Source organism: Seriola dumerili, unplaced genomic scaffold (genome assembly GCF_002260705.1).
Source record: "Seriola dumerili isolate Sdu_G_001 unplaced genomic scaffold, Sdu_1.0 BDQW01000089.1, whole genome shotgun sequence".
In the NCBI taxonomy this organism is placed as follows: Eukaryota; Metazoa; Chordata; class Actinopteri; order Carangiformes; family Carangidae; genus Seriola; species Seriola dumerili.
In genome coordinates, this window is record NW_019174344.1 from 959,071 (window position 1) to 985,574 (window position 26,504).

At 39.0% G+C, this 26,504-nt stretch overlaps 2 protein-coding genes and 1 pseudogene across 6 annotated transcripts; 1 reads left to right on the forward strand and 2 right to left on the reverse strand.

Annotated features, from left to right (window-relative positions):
* Positions 1-459: 459 nt before the first annotated feature.
* Positions 460-3,732, reverse strand: LOC111222080 (annotated as a pseudogene).
* Positions 3,733-4,304: 572 nt separating this feature from the next.
* LOC111222071 (ER membrane protein complex subunit 3) lies at positions 4,305-8,342 on the reverse strand. Of its 2 annotated transcripts, none has more exons than XM_022745632.1 (9): positions 7,454-8,342; positions 6,924-7,095; positions 6,780-6,837; positions 6,495-6,588; positions 6,173-6,277; positions 5,933-6,014; positions 5,731-5,810; positions 5,193-5,275; positions 4,305-5,112 (listed from the first exon to the last, which is right to left on the reverse strand). In XM_022745632.1, the coding sequence occupies exons 2-9, from the start codon at positions 7,076-7,078 to the stop codon at positions 4,984-4,986; spliced, it is 786 nt and encodes a 261-aa protein (XP_022601353.1). In that variant the 5' UTR covers positions 7,079-7,095; positions 7,454-8,342; the 3' UTR covers positions 4,305-4,983. The 2 variants fall into 2 exon arrangements, with proteins under 2 accessions (XP_022601353.1, XP_022601354.1); XM_022745633.1 differs by lacking the exon at positions 7,454-8,342 and adding an exon at positions 7,246-7,393.
* Positions 8,343-8,719: 377 nt separating this feature from the next.
* LOC111222070 (RNA-binding protein 5-like) lies at positions 8,720-20,065 on the forward strand. Of its 4 annotated transcripts, none has more exons than XM_022745629.1 (25): positions 8,720-8,896; positions 9,465-9,525; positions 9,617-9,779; positions 9,907-10,050; positions 10,763-10,832; positions 11,189-11,262; positions 12,075-12,158; positions 12,271-12,331; positions 12,474-12,542; positions 12,633-12,793; positions 12,893-12,990; positions 13,970-14,057; positions 15,212-15,280; positions 15,374-15,446; positions 15,531-15,634; positions 15,762-15,891; positions 15,992-16,083; positions 16,207-16,404; positions 16,493-16,642; positions 16,995-17,069; positions 17,165-17,344; positions 17,548-17,622; positions 17,716-17,816; positions 17,939-18,068; positions 18,252-20,065. In XM_022745629.1, the coding sequence occupies exons 2-25, from the start codon at positions 9,509-9,511 to the stop codon at positions 18,375-18,377; spliced, it is 2,532 nt and encodes an 843-aa protein (XP_022601350.1). In that variant the 5' UTR covers positions 8,720-8,896; positions 9,465-9,508; the 3' UTR covers positions 18,378-20,065. The 4 variants fall into 4 exon arrangements, with proteins under 4 accessions (XP_022601350.1, XP_022601349.1, XP_022601352.1 ...); XM_022745628.1 differs by having other exon boundaries at positions 8,720-8,814; XM_022745630.1 differs by lacking the exon at positions 8,720-8,896 and adding an exon at positions 9,060-9,105.
* The last annotated feature ends 6,439 nt before the right edge of the window (positions 20,066-26,504 follow it).

Here is a 26,504-nt window from a genome sequence, read left to right on the forward strand (position 1 = left end):
AAGAAATTACACAGAATACCAGCCTTGTGCCACATAAACCATACAGTAAATGCCCAGAAGAGGTAAAGGACAGTATTCTGTGAATGCGGGGAACAATGATGTGTGGGGGTGCGGAAGTCAGAGAAAAGAACTCTTGCCTGTTGCCAGATGAGGTGGTGTTGTTGAGTGTGTATCCAGGGCTACAGCTGCTGTCTCCGTTCGCTACTAGTTGAGGAGATACTAGCTGATGAGTTTGAGGAGAGTTTTGGGGAGGTAGTGAAATTCTGGATGGGGTTGTACTGGATCTGGTGAGGAGAAGCAAAAGCATGTGTCCAGAAAAGCACTTTTTTTTATAAGTTAACTAAAGATTTCAATGTTGTGTAAACTTTGTTGTATATTTAGCTAAATGCTGTAATAACTCTATCATAGGATATGGCATATCTTTTACTGAATGAAAAAAAAACAATACCAGGGTATGTCTTACTTGGGATGAGAGGCTTGTCTGGGCCACGTGCCATCCTCATTCTTGGCGCTAATCACAAGCACCTGTGGGAAAACAAAACTAAGTGAGAGCCAAGCTGGCACAACTGACATTCATGTGCTATTGCATCCTATGTTTGAATTTGATACTATACATGTACCAAATACTACCAAGCTTCGGCAGCTGCAGATGAAACCGTCAAATGCACTTTGATGTGAAAATAATCTATTTTTGACTTTTTTCCTAAGAAACTGTATTGACCTCTAATTTACTTTTTTCAGGACTGATATGGAGTACAGTAGCTGCTGTGGTAAATAGTGATTTTGTTAAATGCCTTCATCAGTGCAACACCTTACTATAAAAATACAGGGGGTGCAAATGACATACTGCATTTGTGCTGTGTGAAGATTCTTTCTCCTTCCTACACACAGCCCAAACCCCTGATTTATGTAAAGGGAACAAAATATTTATAATACCTTACATTACCTTAGAATACAACATCATTATAAGCTTCAGACAGTTGAACTGTAACCTGACCTTTCTGGCACGTCTCAATAAGAAACTACACATAAACTTTACCAATGTATATGTGTTTTATTGCTGGGCTAATATCCTGTATTGCATTAGACCATCTGTTATTATGTACAATGTCTGTAAATTAATTTGTATGCTCAGTGAGTACAGTATGTTACTGGGCTGTGGAGTTCTTTCAAAGAAATGAGGAAGAAAATCTATCATGATCTGAAGGTTATTTAAATAACAAATCTCTACAGTACCTGCCCCTGGAAGAGACCAGCATCCTGTACAGTGCTGTCTGGCTTGTTCAGTTGCTCGTAGGTGTTGCTCATGTATTTGTTCCAGAGCCGAGTCTCCTTCTCTGATGGATATTGAACAGTGTCCTCATCTCCTTCCTACTGTATCTGGGGAAGAAGATTTTGCAAGACTTGCTTATTATCTTTCCTGCTTTTTTTGACACAACACACATTTAATGAATGACAATGTATAGAAATTTCCAGAGCTTTGGGAATCAGCTATTCGGTCATTTTCAAAGCAAAGTTGACTTGGCCGTTCATGTAAACCCTCACCTATAGTATCAGCTTTACTGAAATGACGTGTGACCACATTGTCCATGTTGTCATTCTCACACAAATTCAGCTCCAGCAGATAAGACCTCCACCTTACAGTGCTTGAACAACATGCCGTGTTCAACCACACTAAAGAAGAGAGAAGACATTTAGGAGCCACATCTATAAGTGAATGGTTGAAATGAAAAATATCTTCAACAGATTTACTCCCTGACGATGGGTCTCTGACCCTCCAAGGCAGCCGTACCAGCTGACAAGCTTATTCCATGCTTCAGTGGGTACAAGGACATAGTCCAGCTCATCTATAAGGTGCTCTTTCAGGGCTTGAGTATCCTGGTCTTTATGGAAAAAATAAAATGTTGACTACAGGCTGAAAAAACAGCTCTTTTCATCTCTATGTGTTATTGATGTTGTTCTCAAAAGTAAAAACCAATATTCTTTAAAAGGGCAGTTTTACCTGAGAACAACCGGAGTTATCAATTGGTCCTGGATAGAGGCTACGTCTCCCAACATTGTACATGTCCAGCTGTCAAATCCCACATACTTCTTCCATTGTTTGAACCACCGGCTGTCTATTAGATACCTAAAACAAATTGTTTGGTAACAGTGAATGCCAAACACATGACATTTTTGATCATTGGTCCTGAACCTTTAAAATTTATTTTTATTAGGATTTGTGGTCACCTGATATATGCAGGATATCAAGCAAGGACACAAAGGGGTCAAAAGATGATAAAATGTATGGGGTTTGGAGAGACACTGCACTCAGGCTTATGCCAACTCAGAACATTATGCAACACCAAACTGCCTTGGCATTTGCAGATATATGTAACAGCAAGCTAGTTTGACTTAATCTCATCACAAGTGAGAATCTCCTTTGGTTAACAGGCTTGTTAACAGTATAGATATAGTAAGAGTTTGGTCATGGAACTCTGTTTTGTGCATTTCACAGTCACAGCAACAAATTAGAGATGTCTCAGTCAACGTAAGGTATATGATCTTTGCCCTTTAACCTGATCTAATTTCCCCTAGCTGTGCAACAGTGTAAATGTATTTGTGAAAAACCATACATTTTCAGGCCTGAATACTACGGGATGGTAGTTCATTTTTAACAGTAGCATAAATATACTATAAACAGTTCCTTACTAATTTAAACCTATTTGAACATGTTAGCTAAGCAGCTAGTTGCTGACAGACATGATAACTGTGGCTGGTTCCTCCCTTGATACCAATTTGTATCAAAACAAAGAAGGCAACTGAAATGATACTTTATAATTAGTTTTTTGAATGCGGTAGTATATACATGGTGAGGTGAAGTCTGTTAAATACAACTGGCTTCATTATGCCCAGGCTCGATGGTGTTAGATCTTAAACAGTTTTAGCTAACACTGGTTGCTGGCCAATTAAAAAACCCGTCAAACAACTTCAACTAGCATGTCACTACAAGTAGGTACCAACATGGCATAATAAATTCCTGTCATCGGGCCCGGGTCCTGACCACTAATCTACAAATGAGCCGGTCTGACCGGTAGAAGAATCCCCCTCCTGAATCCAGGGCCTTATTCTACCAGCCGACTATCCACCACATCAGCCAACGTCAGCTAACTTGTCACAAAACAGGCAAACGTTTAAGTACTGTGCAAATGAGCTACTTAGTTAGCCATATTAGTCTTGATGTTTACGCCCAACATTAATAGCCGTTGCTACAGGCACCAATCTTAACAGAGAAAATTATAAAGCTGGACTGGAACTAGTCCAGTTAGCAACTAGCATGCTAACTTGTTAAACATTAGCTGGCCAGTATCACTACCACAGAAGCTTTCGTTTTCAGACTTGCAACCATCGGTGCATTAGCTTGCTAGCTTTAGCATGTTAGCATTTCCTGTTCCTCCCTAGCTAACGCTAGCTAGCTAACGCTAGCTGAGACACCCAGGTAACGCTGGCCGTTTCAGATTCTTACCATTCGTCGCCCTTTCGTAGAGTTGTTTTCAAAAGTGACCCAATTGTCTGTTTTTGACTTTCGGTTGAAGGGCTGGCATTGTGGGCGCTACCGGTCCCGAGTCGGAGTCTGCCGCGCCACCCGACTCGGGTCCGCCTCCCTCGGCCATCATGCAGCGAATGTGCCGGTATCGGGAACGCGCGGAGGGAAGGGACGCCTTGGGCGAGCTTCAGAGCGGCGCTGCTCATGGGAAACGTTCTTCCTCTACAGATCGGTACACAGTGGACCAGAGGTGCTTTTGCACTCCAGTGTGGCTGTTCTGTCATCACCCTCGGCAAACCAGCCAGTCACAGGAACCCAGGCGGTGATGGTAGTAGTGTTAACCAAAAAGGTTTGTGTACCAACAACTCTACATAAACACCGTGTATTGTTGTGACCATTGAGAGTTTTCCGGGGCATCAACAAAGCTCATCACTGACTTTTCCTTTGTAAAAAGACGACATGAGGGCTGACTTAAACATTAGTCAATTTCCCGTCTGCATGTTATTTGTGTATTTGTGTTTGTGTGTGTAGATATATATATATATATATTATAACCGTATATATACTGTATATATATATATATATATATATATATATATATATATATATATATATATATATATATATATATATATATATATATATATATATATATATATATATATATATAATATATATATATATATATATATATATATAATATATATATATATATACTGGTGTTATATATATATATATATATGTGTTGGGGGTGTATTGCAACAAATCAAACTGGGTATTTAGTCAAAACAGGCTTTATACTGTACAAAACACAGGGGAGTTACATTAAAAAATAAACTGTCTACATACTTCAAAAACAATATTTCAATCACACAAACATTTACTCAAAAATTAATTCTTGGTCTAGTTCCAACTTTAGGGCAGGTGATGCAGAACAGCTCTATCTATGATCTAACTAACAAGTTTTTTATGATTGTTAAACTTTAATTAAACATCATTCTCACCTGTGAAATGGTACTGTGTTCTAGTTGTTTAACATGACTGTACATGTGAAAATGGAGACAGCTAATCTAGCTGTGTATAACACAAGACAAAAGAAGCACTAGGTAGTTCACGTTTTATAACCTAACAGCATTATGATGGCATACAGTTGAAAGCTAGTAATAATGCATTTCAATAAGCAAAAAGCAACTTTGTTTCTCCCAAACATCTCCTTGTTTCAAAGGTGAAAAAACAAAGCAGTGCTTTCCAGTATGCATGAAACAGCAACAGAACCAGTGTATTTGAAGTCATTTCAGATATTTTATGGAAAGGAATGAAAAGGTAATACATGTGGAAAGACGAGGACCACAAATAAGTGACTGTAAACTTTGCATAACATGGAGGGATTTGTCCCATCTCTGTGTTCAAAATTCAAATTGAAGGCTCCAATAGGCCAAGAAGAAGTGACCAGGCCATTAGAAGATACCACTTGGCAGCTCCTTGCTAAACATGCCATCGAAGTCCAGCTCCCTGCTCATCAGATCCTCCTCTACACTCTCCAGTGCCCACTGATGGTCAGTCAGCTCCAGTGCCTCCCATTCAGCCTGAGATCAAGGACAAACATCACATGAACAACTGAGTAAAGCACACCCTCATTAACTAATCATGGGACACTTATATATACCTTGAAAGCTTTATTTGTATCCGCAGGCATGGCCATGGCGGCACCACTCATCTGCTCCTGCATAATCCTCGACTGATCTGCACCTGTGGGAATTTCAATGTATAACAGAAACAATCAGAATCTACATATGCAAAAATAATTATATGAATGCAAAGCTGTTTAACCATAAATGAAAATACAGAATTCACCAAAGTCAAGGCTTAACTGATTTGTAAATATCACTGGCCATGATTCATTTCAAGCTAAAACTTAAAGCAAAACAACTCTCAGACTGTGTTTATTGAAATCAAGTACTATTTTCATGTTCACAACATAATGATAATGGAAACTAGCATTTATTAAAATAAAGAGCTCAAGCTCAATTAAACAATATCATTATAAGCGAATCAAATAACTACTTGTAGTATGACAGGGTTGCTATTATTGCTGAACCTTCTGAGAATCAGCTAAGTAGATAAAACATTCTCATGTTATCATCAAGACTGACAATCTGACGTGACAAAGCACACAAAATTATCTTAAAATGTGCTAAAATTACCATTATCTTGGCCAAGAATTAATGAGTACATGCTTCGTAGTCCAAACACGTTCAGAAAATACCATGACGCTGAGCTCACCCTAGATGGTAAATACAGAAAGAAACAAACAGAACAAATGACAAAGTCACACACTAACATTCTGAGATTAATACATAAATACTACTTCAGTACATCTTTACAGATCTTGTTTTATTAATTTACCAGGAAGCATCCAGTGACAACAGCTCAATTCCTTGCTGCAGCATGGGCTTGAAGCGAAGAGTTAGAGGGAAGGGAACCTTAGCTGTATGAGAGAGAGAACAGGAAGAACTGTAGAAAGAAATGTAGAATTTCCACGTGACCCATATCTTATCTGGTAGCAACACGAACTCAAAGTTGTTTTGGAGCATGCCACATTCTGCATGATAAGCTGCAAGGTCTGTGAGTGAGTAGGATTATTACTTGTTACAAATCCTGAAAAGGTCCAGTTGATCCAGCCTCCAATGAGGATCATGGGAAGCACGTTGGTGACATTGCCTTTCATCATGTCTGTCAGCATGCTGGGATCTGTGAAAAGATGCAACGAGCAACAAATTCACTTGCTATGGCTTGTAGGTTTGTTTTATTACAGTTATTCATACAGTATGGTTTAATAGTATGTTATCTTTCAAGATGATGTAGGGGGAGAAAAGACTCCTCCTGAAGTAACGGCATTAAATTCTGAAACATCGCTGTGGATTACAGTACCTAAAACTGCATCATGTACTTTACTTAAGATGATTACCTGTCATTGGAGAGGGTGGAACAACCTTTCTCTTGGTCTTCTTGAAAAATCCATCTTCTTGGTTATTGAAGTAGAACTTCCTCATCAAAAAGGACTAAAAGAAAGAGAGATCTTCAGTAACACTGTCTTACACACTGCACTTATACCAAATATATGCAAAAGCCAGTGGTTTTATATTTTGCATATTTTGTATATAGCAGACACTTACTTTCACATGAGTTTGAGAGAGTGAATGGAATAATTTATTTGATTAAGTTTATATGTATGAAATATAAAAATTCCTACCTGTTTGGGAATATATTTTCCATTTTCTCTGAGAATTCTGCTCCGAATAAGCACCTGGCTGGGTTGGGAGATGGAAAAACACATTCATATTAATTGTTTGTTTCTTTTTCCAAACAGAAAATCCACATCACAATTAAAGATTACCTGTCAGACACCTGCTCTAACGTCAACTTCTTGTCACTTTGAAGAAGAATAGAGACATAATGCCGTATCACCCCAACAAGGAAGGTGATGAAGACAATGGGTAACACCACCCAGAGTCGAATATTGGAGTCCAGCAGAAGCTCAGGCTCCGCCATTCAGCCTGATAGCAAAACTGAGGAGTCAAAGAAACAGCAAAGCCAGCGTTAGAGACATATTTTCAGCAGGCAGCAGGCAAGTTTAACACGGCTTTTGTTCGCTCCAAATGTTGAGGTAACGTTTTAACTAACGTGAGGCCGGTTTTGGTGACAGTTTGGTAAATTACCAGGAAGCCGTGTGTAGAGCTACGACTAAGCCTCGGAACAACAGAGGGATGGGCTGTCAATCCATTTAGCTAGCTAGCCAGCGTCATTTGGGTAACGTTAATCACAGACACCAAGCAAACGATTAACTTAATATCCTCTTAACAATGTGGAAATGATCAGTTTAAAAAAAAAAAAAAAAATTAGAAACATATGGACGTATGCAACTACCGCAGATGAATACAGCTGATGGTTATGGTTCGCCAATGTTAACGTTAGCCAGCTGGCTATCTTCTTCCTGATGCCCGGGTCACAGTCGGTGGGAACTGCGAATCGTCTTAGCGCAGTGACCACAACTTACAGCGTTCTTTTCCCTGCTGTGAAAGACGCAAATAATGCGCAGTGCGAGGTAGTTAAATGAATGAAACAATCTTTAACATTTCATATTCCCTTCCGCGGCCATTGCTCTGTGGTGTTGATTCTAGGGATGAGAGCAGTTTTCTGCTTCTACAGCTCATCCGCATCTCTGTCACTGGGACTGCAGCGCCACCCCGCGGTGATGGAGGTAGTGTTTGCTCGGGCCAGCCAGTGTCCCTCAGCCACTGATGGCCAGAGTGTGACAGCCACAGGTCCATGACAGTTGTGGCCCGGGGTAACGGCAAAGAGTTTCCATCTGTATTTCCCCAAATACAAAGTGAGGAAGAAATAATGTTCATCTTTAGAGTAAATGTATTTGCAATCAATAGGCTGATAATATTGATAAAAGACAGGAGGAATATCTAATTTATTTCTATTGTTCCTACATATGAAATAAAGAGAGAGCTTAACAGCAATTCTGTCTTCTGGAAGGTAATTCCATTGTCCAGAAATCAAAGTATTTTTTATTATTCTTTATAATCATAGATACACACAAAGGAATCAGAGGTAATGAAAGGCAGAGGATGAATGATAGATATTAGCAATACAGGGGCTAAAGGGTTATGTGATATTGAAACTAGCACAAAGATCAGTGAAAAGCTGAAACTCCAGAACTCTGCACCCTTACACTGTTGTATTCTTGTTTACAATTAACACAGACAGTTTGACTCATATATAGAGATTGTATATTGCTGTTCATTGTTGATTCTTATTTATTTTTCACCCTTCTTGTCTGTACGTAATAGTCCTGCTTTGTTTTCCCAGTTTTTATGTGTATGTCTGTACTATATCTACCAGTTGTTGGAACTGTCTGTAAGGTATATAAGTATAATGAGATCCACAAAGGCAAAATCCCTGTGTACATACTTGGCCAATAAAGATGATGATTCTGATATTAGAAAGGTCAAGACAATGTAAATCGTGTTATCCTTACTTATTACACTCCTGATCATTTGTTTGTCCACTGTGTTAAATATTTTGTTAGTAGTTAGACTAAAATATTGTGACTCTCTCCATTGTAAATCCTCCTGATCAGTAGATGGCGGTAGTGTGCACTGAATCTGTTTGCTAAAGGTCGTATAAAAAAAGAGGAATATTCGTCCATCGACAGACCGGAAGAAATGAAAAAAAACTTCTAGAAAGCCTGCTATTTGACCATTGCCAGATCCAGCAAGGTGTGTTATTAAAACGATATATAAAACGAAAGAGACGGTGATGTATTTCTTCATCCGGCTAACATAAGCTAAGTTATTTAAGGTCAGTACAGTGTCCATCAAACGTCATTTGCTAACATCATTTGCACGAAGCCAAAGTGGCCTGTTGTGCTAGCAAAGGGCTAAGGCTTGTTTCACATTGGAAAAACAATTTCCTGCACATTAAACGTCCAGCAGAGCAATTATTTTAGCTGCAGCTAACCACCATCCGAAACAGCCTACAACTGTTAGGTTTTCTTTGAGTCGTTTCAGGTCAGTGTTTCCAACAGCTGTGACCTCAGCCCTCCGTTTTCTAACGGCGTGTAACGCTAATGTAGAATTTTAAGCTTCTTTTCGAGCAACACGGTCACTGCAACAGTGTGGCTAAGTAGTAGTGGTAGTTGTCGTTGTTATTGTCTCTTATTAGGTGTCATCATTTCGCTTTGTTGTTTCTATGGGTTAATTAAAACAAATATCCATGACAAATCTGTTTTGTGACCAAATTTAGCTGCACAAATTCAAAATAATGTATCTGAAAACATTAATTTGTTGATGTCTATCAGTCTATTTTAAGCTTTGCACTGACTGATGCCAGATAACCTACTGACAGCTCTCTCTCCCCCGCCCCACAGAGTCCATTGATAAAAGATTAAACGTGTGTCCTCTACACTAAGCCATGGGAACTGATAAGAGGTAAAATAAAAGTGATCCAAAGAATTGGCACACATTCAGCGTTTTCATACAGTTATGTCACTGTCACACTCTTTTTATGTTTCTTTTTCAGGCCCAGTCGGGGTGAACGTAATGGAAGGTATGGTTCGGATGGGAGGAGAGATGATACAGAATGGCATGAAAGACGAAGTAGAGATGTGGAGAGGGATTATGACCGACGATGGAGTGATGATAGACACAGAGAGCGCTTTGATGAGCGCAGAGACAGTCCAGAGGTAAGTGGAAATAGGAACACCTCTGTAAGTTCATTTTAGTTTCACACCTGTAGCAGAAAAATGCAAAACATCTCGTTTCTAACTTCAATAAAAACAGCATCATTTCTGTCTCATTTGTCTGCATCAGAGGGGCCGAAAAAGACGCAACAGTGACAGATCTGATGATGAATATGATGGGGATTATCCAGACCAGGACTACAGAATGGAGCAGGAGGAGGAGAGCAAAACTATTATGTTAAGGGGTCTCTCTCTTCATGTCACAGAGGATGATGTAAGCTCGCAGTTCTCACTCAGTCTCACTCATACATTTTAAGGGTTAAGTCACACAGACTGTTGTTAGATAGGCTGAGCTGCTACCTCCCTCCTAATTGTTCAAGAGGAACAGAGGATCCCTTGGAGGAGGTGTGATGGGAGTACAGGTGGAGAGGGGCAGGCAGTCAGCTGTTAGGGCAACTTTCAAATGTATAAACTGACCTGGAATGGGTGTAAAATTATGAGTCACATCGAACATCCTTTGCAAATTTAAATATGTGTACATATGTGAAATCAGAGGCACCCCCTTGTGTGAAAACACTTGGTTTGGCATGACAATTTATCCACCATCAAGCAGCTGATTGTGGGAGGTGATGGTGGGAACTGGTGGGCCTCTGCATTCGGTCTGGTTTTACTGGAAGTTCTGTGGGACTGTTTGTAAAAATTTAGGTAATTTAAATTATTTTAGGAATTAACATCATGTCAACTGCTTTTCCTGTAATCCAGCTCACTTTATTAGGAGGAGGCAACTGACAGTTAATGACGAGCCAAAATAAAAAAGGAGAAATTGCATAAAGCTTGGGAATAATGCTAGCTTGATGTTATCGAAGCCATTTTTGTAAGGTTGTGAAAAGTTTTTTTTTTTTTTTTTTTTTTTTTTTTTTTTAAATGAGTCAAACAATGAGAAACAACTATAGTCAGATGAATTTAGTCAGAGATTTTTTTTCCAGATCCGCACGGCACTTGAGCAACTGCAGGGACCCCAACCTGTGGACATACGTTTGATGAAGAAAAGGACAGGTGAGTGTTGCTTTTCAAAGGCGTGTCTCAATTTCACCCACATACTCTGTCTTAAACCCCACTTTACCTCCTTTATGGCTATCCCTGAAAAAAAAGCCTCATATTGCAACCTTCAGAGGATCCTTTGTGTATGGAGGTAAGGAGGTAACTGTATTTACTATACCTCTGCCATTTTTGTAACAAGATTGCAAGCTATGGTAAACAAAATGCACTACCACCCCCTTGACCCTGTAAGCATCCTCCCCACTTTCGTTTTTACTTTGAATTGGACTGTACAAACCCATTGTGAGTTTGAATGTTGCACCAAAGCATTCTAACTAACACGCCTCCCGTCTATATTTGAATGCTGTCTCTAGGTATAAGCCGAGGTTTCGCCTTCGTGGAGTTTTATCACTTGCAAGATTCTACCCGATGGATGGAGACCAATCAGGTTGCCTCAACAATCACCAAGTCTAGAACTATTCTTGGAGATTAGAGCCCCAATTAGCTAATACCATGATGATGATACCAGTTTAAAGAGCTGAAATCTGTTTGTATTTAGTTAGAGGATACAAAACTGTGATATCAGAGGTAAATATTTTTGATATCACACACTTGGTTGATTCATTTTCTAAGTATACAGCAGCCCTTTCAGCTAAATGAAGACTGTTTCTGATGCTTAGTTTAGTGTATGTTTTGAATTCAGGATTGAATCACTGTACAAAGGTTTTTTCTTTTGGAAATGCAATGAAATCATTTGTGTTTTCTGGTAGAATTATTAACAGAAACACCATGTAGAATATATTTAGCACCTTAAGATTAAAAGGTCTTTTGCCTCTCCTTATCAAGAGTAGACTTTCTGTTAACAGAGTGGCCCAAATGGTCTTGTGGTTTCATAGCACATTCTGCTCCAGCTCAGTCACTTGGATATTTTCTCATCTCCATTTAAAATCCGAAGACTGGAGTGAGACAGGGACGAGCTGGCAGCACTCCGGTCCCAAACACTTAGAACCTTTTTTTTTTTTTTGAGAGGACTCATTCCCTCGTACACAGAATTGCAGCTTTCACTCTGAACTTCTCTTTCTACCTCTGTTCCTTTTTACTCCCTGACACACTCTACCTAAGCAGCGAGTGTAAGCCTAGCCACTCTTTCCCGTTCCAGCTGCTCTCACTCATGGGGTGGGGTAATGGCAGGACCTCACCTGCTTCTTTGGCTTAAATGTGTCAGAATTTGAAATGACTGGTGGCTTTTGACTTTCACAGAACAAGTTGGTGATCCAGGGGAAAAGCATTGCAGTGCACTACAGCAACAGGAGACAGAAGTTCGAGAACTGGCTTTGCAATGCCGTTAGTGTTTTTTCAAACTACATTATGATCCCAACATTTTGTTTTTTTTTGTTGTTGTTTTTTTCTGCTTTGTTATAATAAAAAATAAAAGATTGTCTTTGGTTTATTACAGTGTGGTCTGTACAATTTTCGGAAGAGGCTGAAGTGTTTCAGGTGTGGAGCAGCAAAAGTTGGTGAGTTGTTGCTTCAGCAAACTAAAATGATAATCTTTCTTCTTCTTCTCTATTAGAATCGTCAGCTCTACCCTGCACTGTGTTAGTGTCTTGTACTGACTGTTGTAACCTATGTGTCAATCTTTGTCATTGCTGAGTATAGAAGGAGAGTCTCCTGGAGTAAATGGTTTAAATGTAGAGTCAGCGCAGCCAGGAGATTACAATGGAGACAGTGAGTGTGTTTTTCACCACATATTGAAATATTCCCTCCACCCAGTGCACATATTCCACATTTATTCACCTCCAATCTTTTTGTTAACAGCAATCATTTTGAGGAACATCGCCCCCCTTTCAACTGTGGATGGCATTTTGAACATATTGGCCCCCTATGCCAACCTGTCTGCTGGCAACATCCGCCTTATCAAAGACAAGCAAACAGGACAGAACCGAGGCTTTGCCTTTGTCCAACTCTCCTCTCCCTTGGTATGTATGTACTCAGTATGTAGTCATCATGTGAGTCACTATGTTCCCTTTGGTGGTGTACGAGTGTGTGACAGTGTTGTTGTGTCTTTACTTTTAAAGGAGGCCTCTCAACTGCTTACCATTCTCCAGAGCCTTCAGCCACCTCTAAAACTCGATGGGAAAACAATCGGTGTGGATTATGCCAAGAGTGCTAGAAAGTGAGTCATCACACACACTGTTTGAGTTCATGTTAAGCTTTCTATAAATAAAAAATAGTATATAGAGTAAATTATTGGCACCCCGGAATTTTAAAGTAGGGAATTTAAAAATATCTTCAGAAACAATGCGAATGAACCAATTTTGTATAACTGTGATACTGTAGAAAAACATTTTTTATTGAACAACAACAACAAATGTTTTCATATCAAAAAGAATGCAGATATAACATTCATGCTGGACACAGTTATTGGCATCCTTTTGATGAATTTAATTTAGTTCATCAATCAAAATAAAAAAAAGACTGTTGTGCTTAATCTTCAGCATCAGAAATGCTATTATCAAATCAAAACAATTCCAAAGGCTACAAGGCAATTGCCAAACATCCTGAAATTCCTGTTTCAACAGTTCATAATGTTATCAAGAAGCTTCAAACTGTTACGAACACTGTACCTACAGTAAAACATGCTTTGCTGCCTCTAGTACTGGAGGCATTGAATGTGTCAATGGAATGATGAAATCTGAAGATTACTAATTGCATTACATTTCAGAGCGAAATGTGTGTCAGAAAATTAGGTTTGAGGTGAAGGTCTTTGGTGTTTCAGCAAAACAATGACCCAGAGCTCACATCCAGCAGCACAAAAGAATGGTTGAAAAGGAAAAGATGGACTACTTTTAAACTGGCCAGCAATGAGTCTTAACCTAAATTCCATTGAAAATCATTTTAATTTACTTATCAGAAGATATTCTGATTAATGTACTTGAAAATCAGGGTTGCCAACAATTTTGAACATGTCTGTATAAGCTCTTTTGGATCTACATAGTGTCAAACATGCTATACATATAATTTTTAAATGTTGTTTTTGTTGTCTACCTAGAATTAAATAAAATTGGTTCAGTTATCCTAAAATAAGGGACTCAGTTTCCTCCTGCTTGTGCAGCAATATTAAGGTTTAACTAATCGCTCTGTGTCCTTTCCAGAGACTCAGCACAGCCTGATGGGATCAGAGCCAGTGCTCTCTCTGTTGCCAGCACAGCCATTGCTGCTGCTCAGTGGTCATCCAGCCAGGTATCAGGGTTTTACTTGTGTTTGTTTCTTAGTCATTTAAATTTGTTGCCCTTAATACTATGAACTAATCCCCCAACTAAGTGGTGTGACATCAAAATAAGGCAAATAACACTTGTGGCCTATGCCTCCAAAAGGTTGTATGGATGTAAATATGTACAACAACTATGATTTTTTGGTGATTTGTCTTAATGAATGCAATGTTGGGAGAGAATTTACACGTAGTGCATTAAACTCGAGATAAATATATATACATATATATTGACTGTATATATATATATATATATACATGGCAAAGGCGACTGTGTGTGTTGTGTAGGAAGAGCTGGTATTGATCAGATGTCCCTACTGAGATGCAGGTTCTCATGATGAGAATGGGGGAAGAAAACTGTACACATACTGTAGCACTGAACACACTCTGAGTTGTATGTTTGGAAAGGATACACTTGATGACTGTTGACATCTACTGTACATCTCCTGTTCTCCTCACAAGGCTTAATACACTTATTGTACGACTTATTGTATGACAAAAGCATCTTCAAAATAAATGTAATTTAGCAATGACTGCAGAAAAACTGAATGAGAATTTTTTTAAAACACTAAATCAATTTACCCCCCGTGATGTAAAATGGCTTTTTTCCCCCGGCTTTCAGCTCAATATTTTAATTCACGAGTCATTATGGTTGAGTATCAGTGGCTCTCACCAACCATAGACTTAAATTTCTCATCAGCTGTTAAATAAAAGTCTGTTAGCGACTCTTCAGGAAAAATAGCTCCATCACCTTTTCTTCGTTGATATTTGTCATTCATTTATTTTGGCTCTCCTCTATTTCACACTGGACAAACACATACAGTTGGCTTGTGGAGGTGTGTTTGCTTGGCTGTCTAGGGTTTTATGTGGGAGCCAGAGAGACTGAAAATGGACTGGTGAATCAAAATAATGAGATGAAAGGACCTGAAAGCTACAAAAAACTGAAAAATGGAGTGTTGATTCTCAGTGGGATCATCAATATTAGAAACTGTGGACATTACTGTTGTCATTTGGTTCCTTCTCAATTAAGAGATACTGCTTAGTGGAGCTTCATGTGCAAGTTTTAATATTTGTTTTAACTGGGGTTCTTGTGTGTTGTTACTGATTTTGTTTTTTATCTGTTTAGTTACAACAAGGCTCAGGTGCCAGCTCTGACTACATCACTCTTCCAGAGGGCTTTGCACAGCAAACGCAGGTCAGTTCACAGTCTACTTTATTGTGACAGTGATTTTAATAAGGAATACCATTGGGAAAGACCAAACATTTTTTCTTCCTCTTCCTCATGTAGGGACAGAATTATCAAGTGTGGCAGCAGCAGGCGGAAGGATTGTCTCCTGTCGTCGGAGATGGATTGCTCGGAGGTAATAAGAGGCGTCGGTCTCTCACGAGATATTTTGGGTACTTTGGGAATTCGAAATTGTTAATTTTATCATTACTTTCCGCAGCTGCTCCAGGAATGAAGACTTTGATCCCTTCAGCCACTGGTGTGGTCATATCCCAGACGGCTCAGGTTTATCAACCTGTGATTATCAGCCAGCCTGCCATACAGGTAGACAGTGATGCGAGGTCAAATCTATATCCTGCAAACAGAACTACTCATTAATTATGCATCGCTCGGGTAATGTGTGATGGATGCAAAAGCTTATCATGATTTTTTTTCCCCCCCTCTTTCTCAGTCACATCAACTTGCGAGGGCGGTTGATGCCGTACAACAGGCTGCTAGTGTTAGCACTGCATCACTGGTGACACCAGCAGGTTCCACTGTTGCAACTACGGTTCCTGCTGCCCCGTCTGCTCCTACATCAGGTGAGACTAGAATATCTCCTCTTTATGTGTTTGAGTGCATCAACTTGAGATCAATTTCGAAAGCATGTTTTGTTTCACCTGCTTCTTTTGGTTTCTGTAGCTGACCCCGACTCCTCTACATACCAGTATGATGAGTCTTCAGGTTACTATTACGATCCACAGACTGGTCTGTACTATGATCCCGGCAGCCAAGTATGTACCCTGTGGTCTTACTGTATGTACAGAATACACTGCTAAACACTGTGAATTTGTAAGTAATTTCTTTTATCCAAAGCTGTTAGTTTATACAGTTTTTCTTATACTTGTCCTCAATAGTACTATTATAACTCCAAGACTCAGCAGTACCTCTACTGGGACAGTGAGAAGGAGACATACATCCCTGTGCCAGCAGACACACGCACAGAACAAGCATCCACAGCTAACACAGCAGCATGTTCCTCAGCCACAGTTGCCACAAGCAGTAAAGAGCCCAAAGAGAAAAAAGAGAAACCCAAAAGCAAGTCTGCACAGCAGGTAAATACTGCTTTAAAAAAAATCTAATTATCTGTTAATGACTATTATCTTGTCTTTGAGATGATATTGGCTGTTTGTCAAATTACAGATTGCGAAGGACATGGAACGCTGGGCAAAAAGCTTAAATAAGCAAAAAGAAACTTTTAAGAGCAGTTTCCAAGGCTTAGGACCATCTAAGGAGGAAGACAAGAAAGAGTCTGCTGCTGCCGATGCAGGTTTCTCCCTCTTTGAGAAAAAGGTAGTGTATGAGTCAGTATTACACCAAAGCACTGTCTGTTATGTGTTGACAAAGTATAAGTGCAATGGTGTACGAGAAGCTGCTGCTACAGACTGAGAGAGGTAATCTGGAAACACACACTGACACTGACGTCCAACATGATATACTTTGGATTTTCTGTGAAAGAAATTTCGAATCTCTCATTTCTTTTTTTTTTTTTCTTTGCAAACTATAGAAATCAACCTGGCCATCATTATAACTCATTTTTGTTCATGATTAACATAGAATGAGGTGCAGGCCTTAAAGTTGTGGACAGTTGATTATATTATACTTTAAATGATTGTATTTGTTGATTAGATTTGTTTCCTTTCAGCAAATGGGATGTTTTGAGATACCATCCCTCATGAATGAACAGTTCAAAATGCCAGAGCTGGAGACTTCCACTAAGGTTTGTTTGTCCCTTTGCCATTATTTCACCATGCCACAATTAATAATGAAAACAAATCCCACAACACTCCACTTGTATCCGCTTTCATATTACAGAGTGGTCTGGTTGCTGCTTACAACGGGGACAGCGACCCAGAGGAGGGCAGCTCAGATAGAGCAGCGGACGAGGAGGGAAAAATAACAGACTGGAAGAAGATGGTCTGTCTGCTGTGTCGACGGCAGTTCCCCACCAAAGAGGCTCTGCTGCGTCACCAGCAGCTCTCTGACCTCCACAAGGTGAGGATGGTAAAACAGCAGGCGTTTAATCTGCAAGTGGCTATGAATATTCTGGGCGCTGCCATCTGTTCAATGTATAAAGCTTCAAATCAGAATAGAAAGGTTATTATAGGTCTTTAACCGTTCTGAATATATATGCGAATAGGATATTTATTTTTGTTTACTCGTGAGTTCGGCGATTTTAAAGTTGCTTTCAATTGTAGCAAAATTTGGAAATTCAGAGAAGATCAAGACTTTCAGAAGCTGAGCTGGAGGAGCTGGAGAGGAAAGAGACTGAGGTATTTGGCTCATGAATTTTATTCCAGTGTTTGTCCTTCAGTAGTTTCACAAATGTGCACACAGTCAGTAAGGTTTCGTGGTCATTTTAACAGCTGAAATACAGAGACAGAGCTGCAGAGAGGAGGGAGAAGTATGGTGTTCCTGAACCTCCTGCACCTAAGAAGAAATTTTATCAACCTCCGACCCCAACAGTGTAAGTGTTTAACCTCACGCTCCAGACCCGTCAACTTTCAGATCACTGATTTTCCTTGAAGAAAATGGAACCTCTGTCAACATCTTTTTACATTAATGTCATCTCCTCTCATCCTTTAACAGAAACTATGAACAGCCAACCAAAGACGGCCTAACAAGTGATAATATTGGGAACAAAATGTTACAAGCCATGGGCTGGCAGGAGGGCAAAGGTCTGGGGCGCCACCAACAGGGCATCACTGCTCCTATCTCAGTGAGTAGGCCAACAATAATTCACTGCACTTTCTGTCAATTTTTCACACACTCTTCTCCCTAGCAGCTCCTAACAGATGGAATATACATGTCGGTGTGTTCTTTCTCACTCACAAAGCAATTAGCACCGTTACCTGAGGGGCACCTGTCTCCTCTAATAACTGTCTTTGTCTTCTCCCCACAGGCTTCATTAAGGACCAAGGGCACAGGCTTGGGTATTAAAGGAAGCTCATATGAACTCTCAGCATCTGACACCTACAAGGATGCTGTTCGTAAGGCCATGTTTGCACGCTTCACTGAGATAGAGTGAACTGGAGAGAGAGAAGTAATCACACTGAACTGTGAAATCCTAATTTTGTGGCCAAAAAATCTTACTGTGACAAGGAGAAAAGTTGATGTTTTTTTTATCTCCCTGTACAGTTTTGAACTGTAATTTATATCCTCTTAATGTATAAAGTGTAAAATGTAGGTTTGTTTAATATAGCTTGATATTTTGTCATCCAAATTATGTCATGTTGTATAAACTTGTACATTTGTTTTAATGTTAAAACATAGAATGATGTTGATCTGCTGAGGTTTCATGTTCGTGTGAGACTCTAAAAGAATCAGTGTGATCATTAAACCTGACATTTGTGTCACAAATACTTCTATAAAAGTTTTTTCTCCCTTTTGAACAAATGTCCTAGAAAGAATGTCATAGAAAATGGACAACTTGTCATTTATGCAACGTTACTTCATAATACTACAGATTATTGAATAATACAGTGCCCTGCAGCTTTTGCGTTACCATTCTTATGTTGTGAAAATAGGACTCAAATGCTTTTACTTTTGTAAGCAACAGAAATTTACCACGGTAGGTATACAGTAAAATTATTGCAAGTGCAGTTACTGAGCTGTTAAACCACAAACTAATGTGATTGGCATTAATGATCTCTTAGATCAATATTACGAGGTCAAAGTGGTCTGAGAACTTGAGAGCAAGCTGTCATTCTTACATATGACCTGACAGTGGATGGTTGTTCTTGTCAAGTTTCCATTTTCCAGTTCTAAATGCTTCCATACCACTATTAAAAATCCCTCTTAACCTAATGCACATCAATTCATTTCATGGTTAGAATCTGCAGGTTAAGCCTGTTTTTTTGTGACATTGATACAGGCGGAAAACAAGGAGGAAACATGATTTGAGAGGTTAAACCTTTTGGTATCCCCCAGACTGTACAGCCTCAGTCTCTACTGTGGTTTTATTGTACAGTACAGAAAAATAATCTAAAAAATATTTTGACTGAATATTTGTTGTTTTGATAAAAATATAACATCATTTAGTCTTTCTCTCAGCTACTACTAGACATGTTCCATTATTTGTGCCAGACGCCCTTTTGGCTGCCTTCATATCCTCTTTCCTGGGGCTCAGTGTGTAGCATGTTCCACCAGCTCTCGCCTCAGTGGGAATGTCAGTGTTTTTGAACATGCTCCACAGAACTTTGTGTCGTGTGTGTTTGGGTCATTCCACCTTTCTGCTTGTGAAACCACAGAGATAGGGTAGCTCCTGCCACCCTCTGCTGTGTGTACTTTTTTCTCCAGCCCTGTAAAGATAAATATCCAGAACGAGGTGGTTTATTTTTCCATGGGTAGATCTTATGTAGGTGAATTAAAAGTCATTTGTGGTGCCAGTATTAAGTTTCAGTGGATGTTTGAGAGACTTCATCATTGTGCTAGTTTTCTCTTTATCTCCTTTTTTTTAATGTGTTATTTAGATACTTGTGTTGTGTTTCAGCTGTTTTCAGTTTAAAAAAAAAATCACTCTCATTCTGACCACTAGGGGGCAATGTCAGTTTTTGAAGAAATTTCTTAAACCAGGAACAATTAAACATGATAAAATTACAAAAACACAAAAAATCTGTTATTATCCATAAACATATGAAACTTGGTTAGTTCATTTGTTTCTTAAACTTTCACTTTTATAAAGCCCACCAATGATGTTAAATATATTTTTATGCTGATCATTTGAGCGCCTTTTATGTATAATTGCTTGTCATATTAAATCTTCTCTTCCATCTTGCTGTGATTATCATCTGTGCTGCTGCTTGCATCAGCAGCCACCCTCACACCTGCCTGTCCCACACTGACATGATGTCCTCACTGCTGCTGGGCACAGGGTAGGGTAGGGTAGGGTGGGGTGGGGGCAAGGAGGGAATTAACCTCTGTGGCGTTGGGGTCATAATAAAACAGGCACAATCGTACAGGAAAAGGTTAATTTGAATCATTAAAATGTGTTTTTCCTGAGGAAATCCTCCCTGATTGCTGTGATCGGGATTCCATGCGTCATACTGGGTGGTTTGGAAAGGATCTCACCCAAGTCTCCTCTTGAGTGACATTCAAACTGTGCAGATTAACTTACTCTCTAGTAGCAGAATGACAGCTTTGATCTCCCTGTTGATTAATACTGTAGCACAAAATGAACTGTGCTCACTGTCTCACGGGGACACTTGTGAATGCCTACTCAGTTTTCGGCGTGGCACTGGCTCAGCTTACCAGAATCTGTGTCAGCTGACTAAGCCGTTTTGCATAACACAGTTGGTGGCCACACTTGTGCTGAATAAAATTTTGAGAGGATGAGGCTGGCACACGTACATCATGTCCCAAATGTATAGAGAATATGATACAAATAGGATTTCAGCTCATGCAGTCGCTTTATGACCAAGAAACAGCCTCATCTTCAGATACTGTATGTCCGAGGTTGAGGGTAAGATGCAGGGTTATTATTTTTAGGTTGAAACAATGGTCTTTGCCTCACGATGTAACATGATGCCTTTAAGCCATGCCTTTTACATTTCGCCTCTATAACAGACTGCAGAGCAACAAATCCTATCACCACAGTTTTTTCCCCGTTCTGATGTTTGATTGGATTAGTTGAAGCTCCTGATGGGAGTCTGCATGATTTTATGCATTGCACTGCTGCCACATCATTGACTGATTGGATAATTGCATGAATAAGCAGGTGTACAGGTGTAAGTAGAAAAGTGCTGGGTGAGTGGTGTTGTCCGCGCAGCTACAGAAAAGGAGGTATTTAAAACGAAAGCTTGAAAATTTGAAAAAGTATGTAATCATTGCAGCCTGATAATTTCGTGACGGACAATACCAGACAAATTTTAAAGAAATGTCTCATTAAATGAACAAGAGTCAAACAGGTTGCAATAAATGTTTAATGCGATTGGTTGTTCTAACCAATAATGTTGTCACTAAACATAATATTAAAGTTTTCTTTTATACTTTATGTAATTTTACAGCTAATTTTACAGCAGTGGTTACTTTCTTATTTCTGCAAGTATTTGATAGATTGTCCTCCACACCATATGACTATTAATAATACAGAACAGAATAACATTTTAGTCAAATCTGTAGTGGAAAACACTCTTGCATCCACTGCAGGATATATGGAGTTAATAGTTTCTGACACTCACCCATGATGAAGCAGAAAAATGAAATGTGGAAATAAATAGGATGATACATTTTATTACAACATGACAAGCAGTGACATGGAAAATTGAAGCTAAAAACAAGAACTGAAGAAGATCATAAGACATGCTGCAGAAAACAAAGGAAATTGCATGTGACTATACAAGTATGAGAGCAAGAGTGAAATTTAGTAATTTGGCATGGACATCTCTGTCCATTATATATCAACCTGTGATTTCATAGTATTTTGTTAGAGATGTATGTTCCCTGTTTATGTTTCTGGCTGTAATTCAAGCCTTTCTATTAATTAGCTGCAGTGATGTAGAGCTGAATCTTTGCTGGAGCCTGTTGACCCTACTCAGCTTATAATAAGGAGACGTCATAAGACTCCACACATTTGTCATGTTGGTGAGACTGGGCTGTTGTGTTTTGGGTTTGTAACTCATATTCCATGGAATATATTAGCTGTGTATGTACGCAAAGAGTTGCCGTGAATTCAGTCAGTCTTGTCAGTTTAAACAGGGAAGCTTTGTGTGTCGTACTGTCAGGTGGACTGTGATGAAGCCGCATTGATCCAAAGGACATACTGTACAGCATTGTGTTTGTCTACATCTGAAATGTTTGTGTTCCTTTCCTCAGGGATCTAAAAGGAAATACATCTAAGACTATACTTGGAACAAATACACAACAAACAGAAGAACCCACACTGGTAATACACTTGTCTCATGCAGGCAAGACGTTTAAAACTCTGGCCAGCTGTCCAAACAGACGAAAAGTGAATTCAATAACTGAGGAACTTATGATCCACACATTCATTTATTGGGAGTTTAGATGTATTATTAAATTTTAGCATTCATAAAATGAGGTATTTCCACTTTATTATTTACTTATTATTCCAAAAATATTTTGGATATTTCTCCCAAGGGGCCCTTAAGACAGCTTTCTGATAAAATCTGTGTAGAGACTTTAGGCTGAGCCTGAATATCATATTAACCAGCAAAGGTTGTACATAATTATATCTTATTTTTTCCATTGCTCATTTAGTCTGTTTTAAGATTGCACAGTATTCTCTGGTGTAATGCAGAAGAAATCTTAATGCAGCTGGCTCTCACATGTCAAATTTGGAAAGTTATTTTTTACTTATAATGTATTCTTTCTCTATACATGTGCTTTTGATCATCAACCTTATATTGCATATTTCCATATATGTTTGAATGGCTTGACTGCATCAGTACGGCCAGCTCTGTAATCACAAAAGTGAGCGAGTGAGCGAGTGAGTGAGTGATCGAGTGAGTGATCAATCGATCATATTTCCACCACGAGTTGCTGTTGCTTTTTCAAAATGAATTGGTGCCAATTGGGCCAACCCTGGACTCTTGTTATGGGCAGTCACTCTAACATGGTAAATGGAAGCAAATGAAAACAAGGCTTTGTACTAAAATACCAATGACCAATACATACAATACATATTAAACAGAGGGAATTTTAAATAAATTCCTGCCTCTAATATAAGCCTGCCTCAAATAAAGGCCTATTACCTTCTGCAGTCGTGGCAAATAACATCAGTTCCACAACAGTTTATAACTACGTCCTCAATTTTGCACATTGACCATACGTGGTCCAGCCATGTAGGTTTTGATCTAGTCTTGTTTATTTCTGTACATTTCATATCACATGCAGATTGTTCCACAAGTGTTTGTTCAGTCAATAAAACTAAGAGGCCACGCACAGTTCATACAGAGTTCATTTCTTTAGAAGGAGTTTCTTGTTTGGGACTTACTTTGTCACATGAGCCTTTCATCTTTCCTGTGGGTGCTGCAGGTTTATGGTGAACACAATGGTTCCCCAAGGCTATACCAAGCAGGAGTCAAAGGCATGAAATTCAATGAATGGTCTGTAGAAACCTGATGAACTTATAGAAGATGAGAGACTGTGAGAGATCCCTTAATAGTAGTTTCAGTGGAGTCACGGAGTGCAATCCAGTTGGGGACATATTTTGTCTTGAGTAAAAAGCACATGTAGCGATGATAACACTAGCAAGATGATCACAAGACCTTGTGTCACAAGCCCCGACTGCACAAAATGTTACATGTAATTGGTGTTATTAAAAGTATTTAAGTTATTAAAGATTAAAGATATTGAGAAGTTAAACAAGACTAAGAGTCTAGAGTCATGCTAGCAGCAGTGCTTTGAACTAAATGCTAATATACCTGCATGGTAAAATTTTTATCATGTTCACCATCCTAGTTCACAGTGTAATCATTCACTAATTCGCACTAAAGTAAAACTAATGTTGGGAATGTCATTACTTTTGCAACAAATATGGACATGTCATCTGGGGACCATGAATGTTCACATTAAATTCAAATTTCCAACTACAACTTTAGTTCAAGTTGAAGTTCAGAGCACGTCATACAAAAGCAATTTTGTATATTTTAACAAATTTCTTGGTAGCCAAAGGAAAATGACAGCAGAAGAGGTACATTTTCCAGCCTCAAAAGAATTTCATCTGAAAGAATTTCAGCGATTCTTAAATGTTTTGATCCACGTAAGGGACAAATTATTTACATTGCAAACTAAATCAGAGGTATTTTTGAAACTTTGATCCCAGAATGTGGTTTCTCTTCATCTTTGCTGCCTATTTTTCTTTACTCCGTTACTCCCTTCCCTCTTTGGGCCTCTGTGTGTCAGCTCCCTCTGTAATGGCAAGACTTCTCCTTCAGGGAATTCCTCCTGCAGAGAGGAATAATGCTCAGGACTTCTCTGTATCCTACAGAGCAGTGTGTGTGTGTGTGTGTGTGTGTGTGTGTGTGTGTGTGTGGGTGTGTGTGTGTGTGTGTGTGTGTGTGTGTTTCTTCTTTGATGGCAAAAGAGAAGCATGGGCAGGTGGCCCAATTATGTGTTTATGTGAGTAGGAGAGGAGACACTTTGTGAACTTTGATTGAAGTCTGGAGAGAATAACAAACAGCATTCCCCTGGTATGACAGATGTCTCCTCTCGATAAATGCTTCAGAAACTCCCTGACTACTCCAGCTTACTGTAGCATTATGTAACATTTACAGTCACTGACAGTATGCCGTCTTTTTTCAACAAATGCGTCTTATTGCCTGCTTGTGTTGCTGAAGTTCATTTAAAATATTCTATAATATGAAACAGGACAATGTTTCCTAAGTGATGATATCAGCTAATTAAATCAGTTTTCATGTCAAATGATTATCTCTTGAGTTGGGATTGTCAAACAAAAAATAACTTCAATGCTTAACTAAAAGATGACATGAAAAGTCCTAAAAGTCTCTACTGATGCTCACATAACAACAGGTCCATCTCCAAGACAAGCCTCTATTATTGAAAATAAAAACAATGTCTCAGTAAATGTTTTAATATCTGTAATTCTGCATGAAAATGCACTAGTGGGGGTGGATTTTAGGCTCAGTTTGACTACTTAAATTTTTTTTAAAAAATGGTGCATTACAAACCAAACAAATATTCATGAAGTGAAACCAGTGCTGATGTTGTAGAATAGAAAATTTGCAAAATCTGGTGAAAAGGCTGTTGACATACTGTATACGGTATGATGTGGATCATATTATTCTCTCCCTTATGATTTACTTGTTTTATTCATGTAAACAAACCTTATCAACTGAGCTGGCGTGTAATCTTCTCTAACACCTACAAACTGACTCATGCATATAGCCCCCAAGGCACCATGTCAAGTGTCGTCAGTGTTAGCTGATGTTCACACAGCATGAGTATGAGTCACCCCCACACTCGATTCACAAGGCATTAATAAACCTTCACCAAGCTGCCTATAGTCCTACATAAAGCACCATCTCACTCAAACCGGCTCTCAGGTAACTCCATAACCACATAATTTCCATGGCCATGAGTTGGCCATGCTGTGCTTTGGATAATCACACAGTGACTGCATTTCTTCCCCAAATGAAGAATGCACAGGGAGATTGACCTTAATTGAGTTTGATTGCAGCATCTTCCAACAGGGCTCAGCAAAATAAACTGAATGGGCTTAGTGGTCTGTGATGAGATCTTTTCTTCCTCTTTTTCCTAATTATGTGCATGGTGGGGGCTGTGGGGCTGTGGAGGATGGACAGGAGGCCACAAATCAAGCTCCATACGTGTGAGGGAAGCTACTTGGAAAAGACCCTTCTTCAAAAAAACAGGATTGTTCCAAATTTGATTCAAGGCAATCAAGGGAAGATTACACAGGCAGTTTTTCTTTTGGTGCAGGATGATAACTGGATAAAAGGATATCCGTGCAGTCTAAAAATAATAGGGTTGTTTTTTTTCTTTTAGATCTACCTTTTGAAATGTGTAAATCCACTTAAGTATTTACCACAGTTACCAAAGTTATAAGCTATTATACTGTTATGCAGGTTTGCCCTGACCTCCCAGAAGTCACAGGCTCCCATTGTTTCCAGAAATCCATTCAAAGCTGTTCACAGGGCTGTACTGCTTTGTTGATATAAAACCTTAGGTTCAATAGTGTGTGTATTGCAGTTTGTACAAAGATGACTTACTGCTTTTTTCCACGAATGTGCACCACTACATTCTTTTGAGAGCAAGCAAAAAATGAAACTGCTTTAGACCAACAAGTCATCATTGAGTTTTTGTGAACACGATTCTTGTTAAAAAATGTTATTTAAACCTGAAAGACTGCAGAAATGGATGGATGGATGAAACTTGAAGTTGAAACCAAACTAACTTTAAACAATTCATCTTCAGTGTTGGAACAAAAAGATTGTGTTGTAATGAGCATTTCAAAGGAGTGTGATGGTAATCTGTGTGGTAGCCAAGTTGAGAGAATATTTTTAAAGCAGAAATTTTAAAAAGCTACTTTCTTTCTGTCAGTAGTTAATAAATTGGATGTTACTTTCATAGGGTAAAATCATGATCTTTATGAACATTAATAATTTATGTCATCCTGCCAACTAACTGAAAGACAAACTACACATGTTTCTGACTG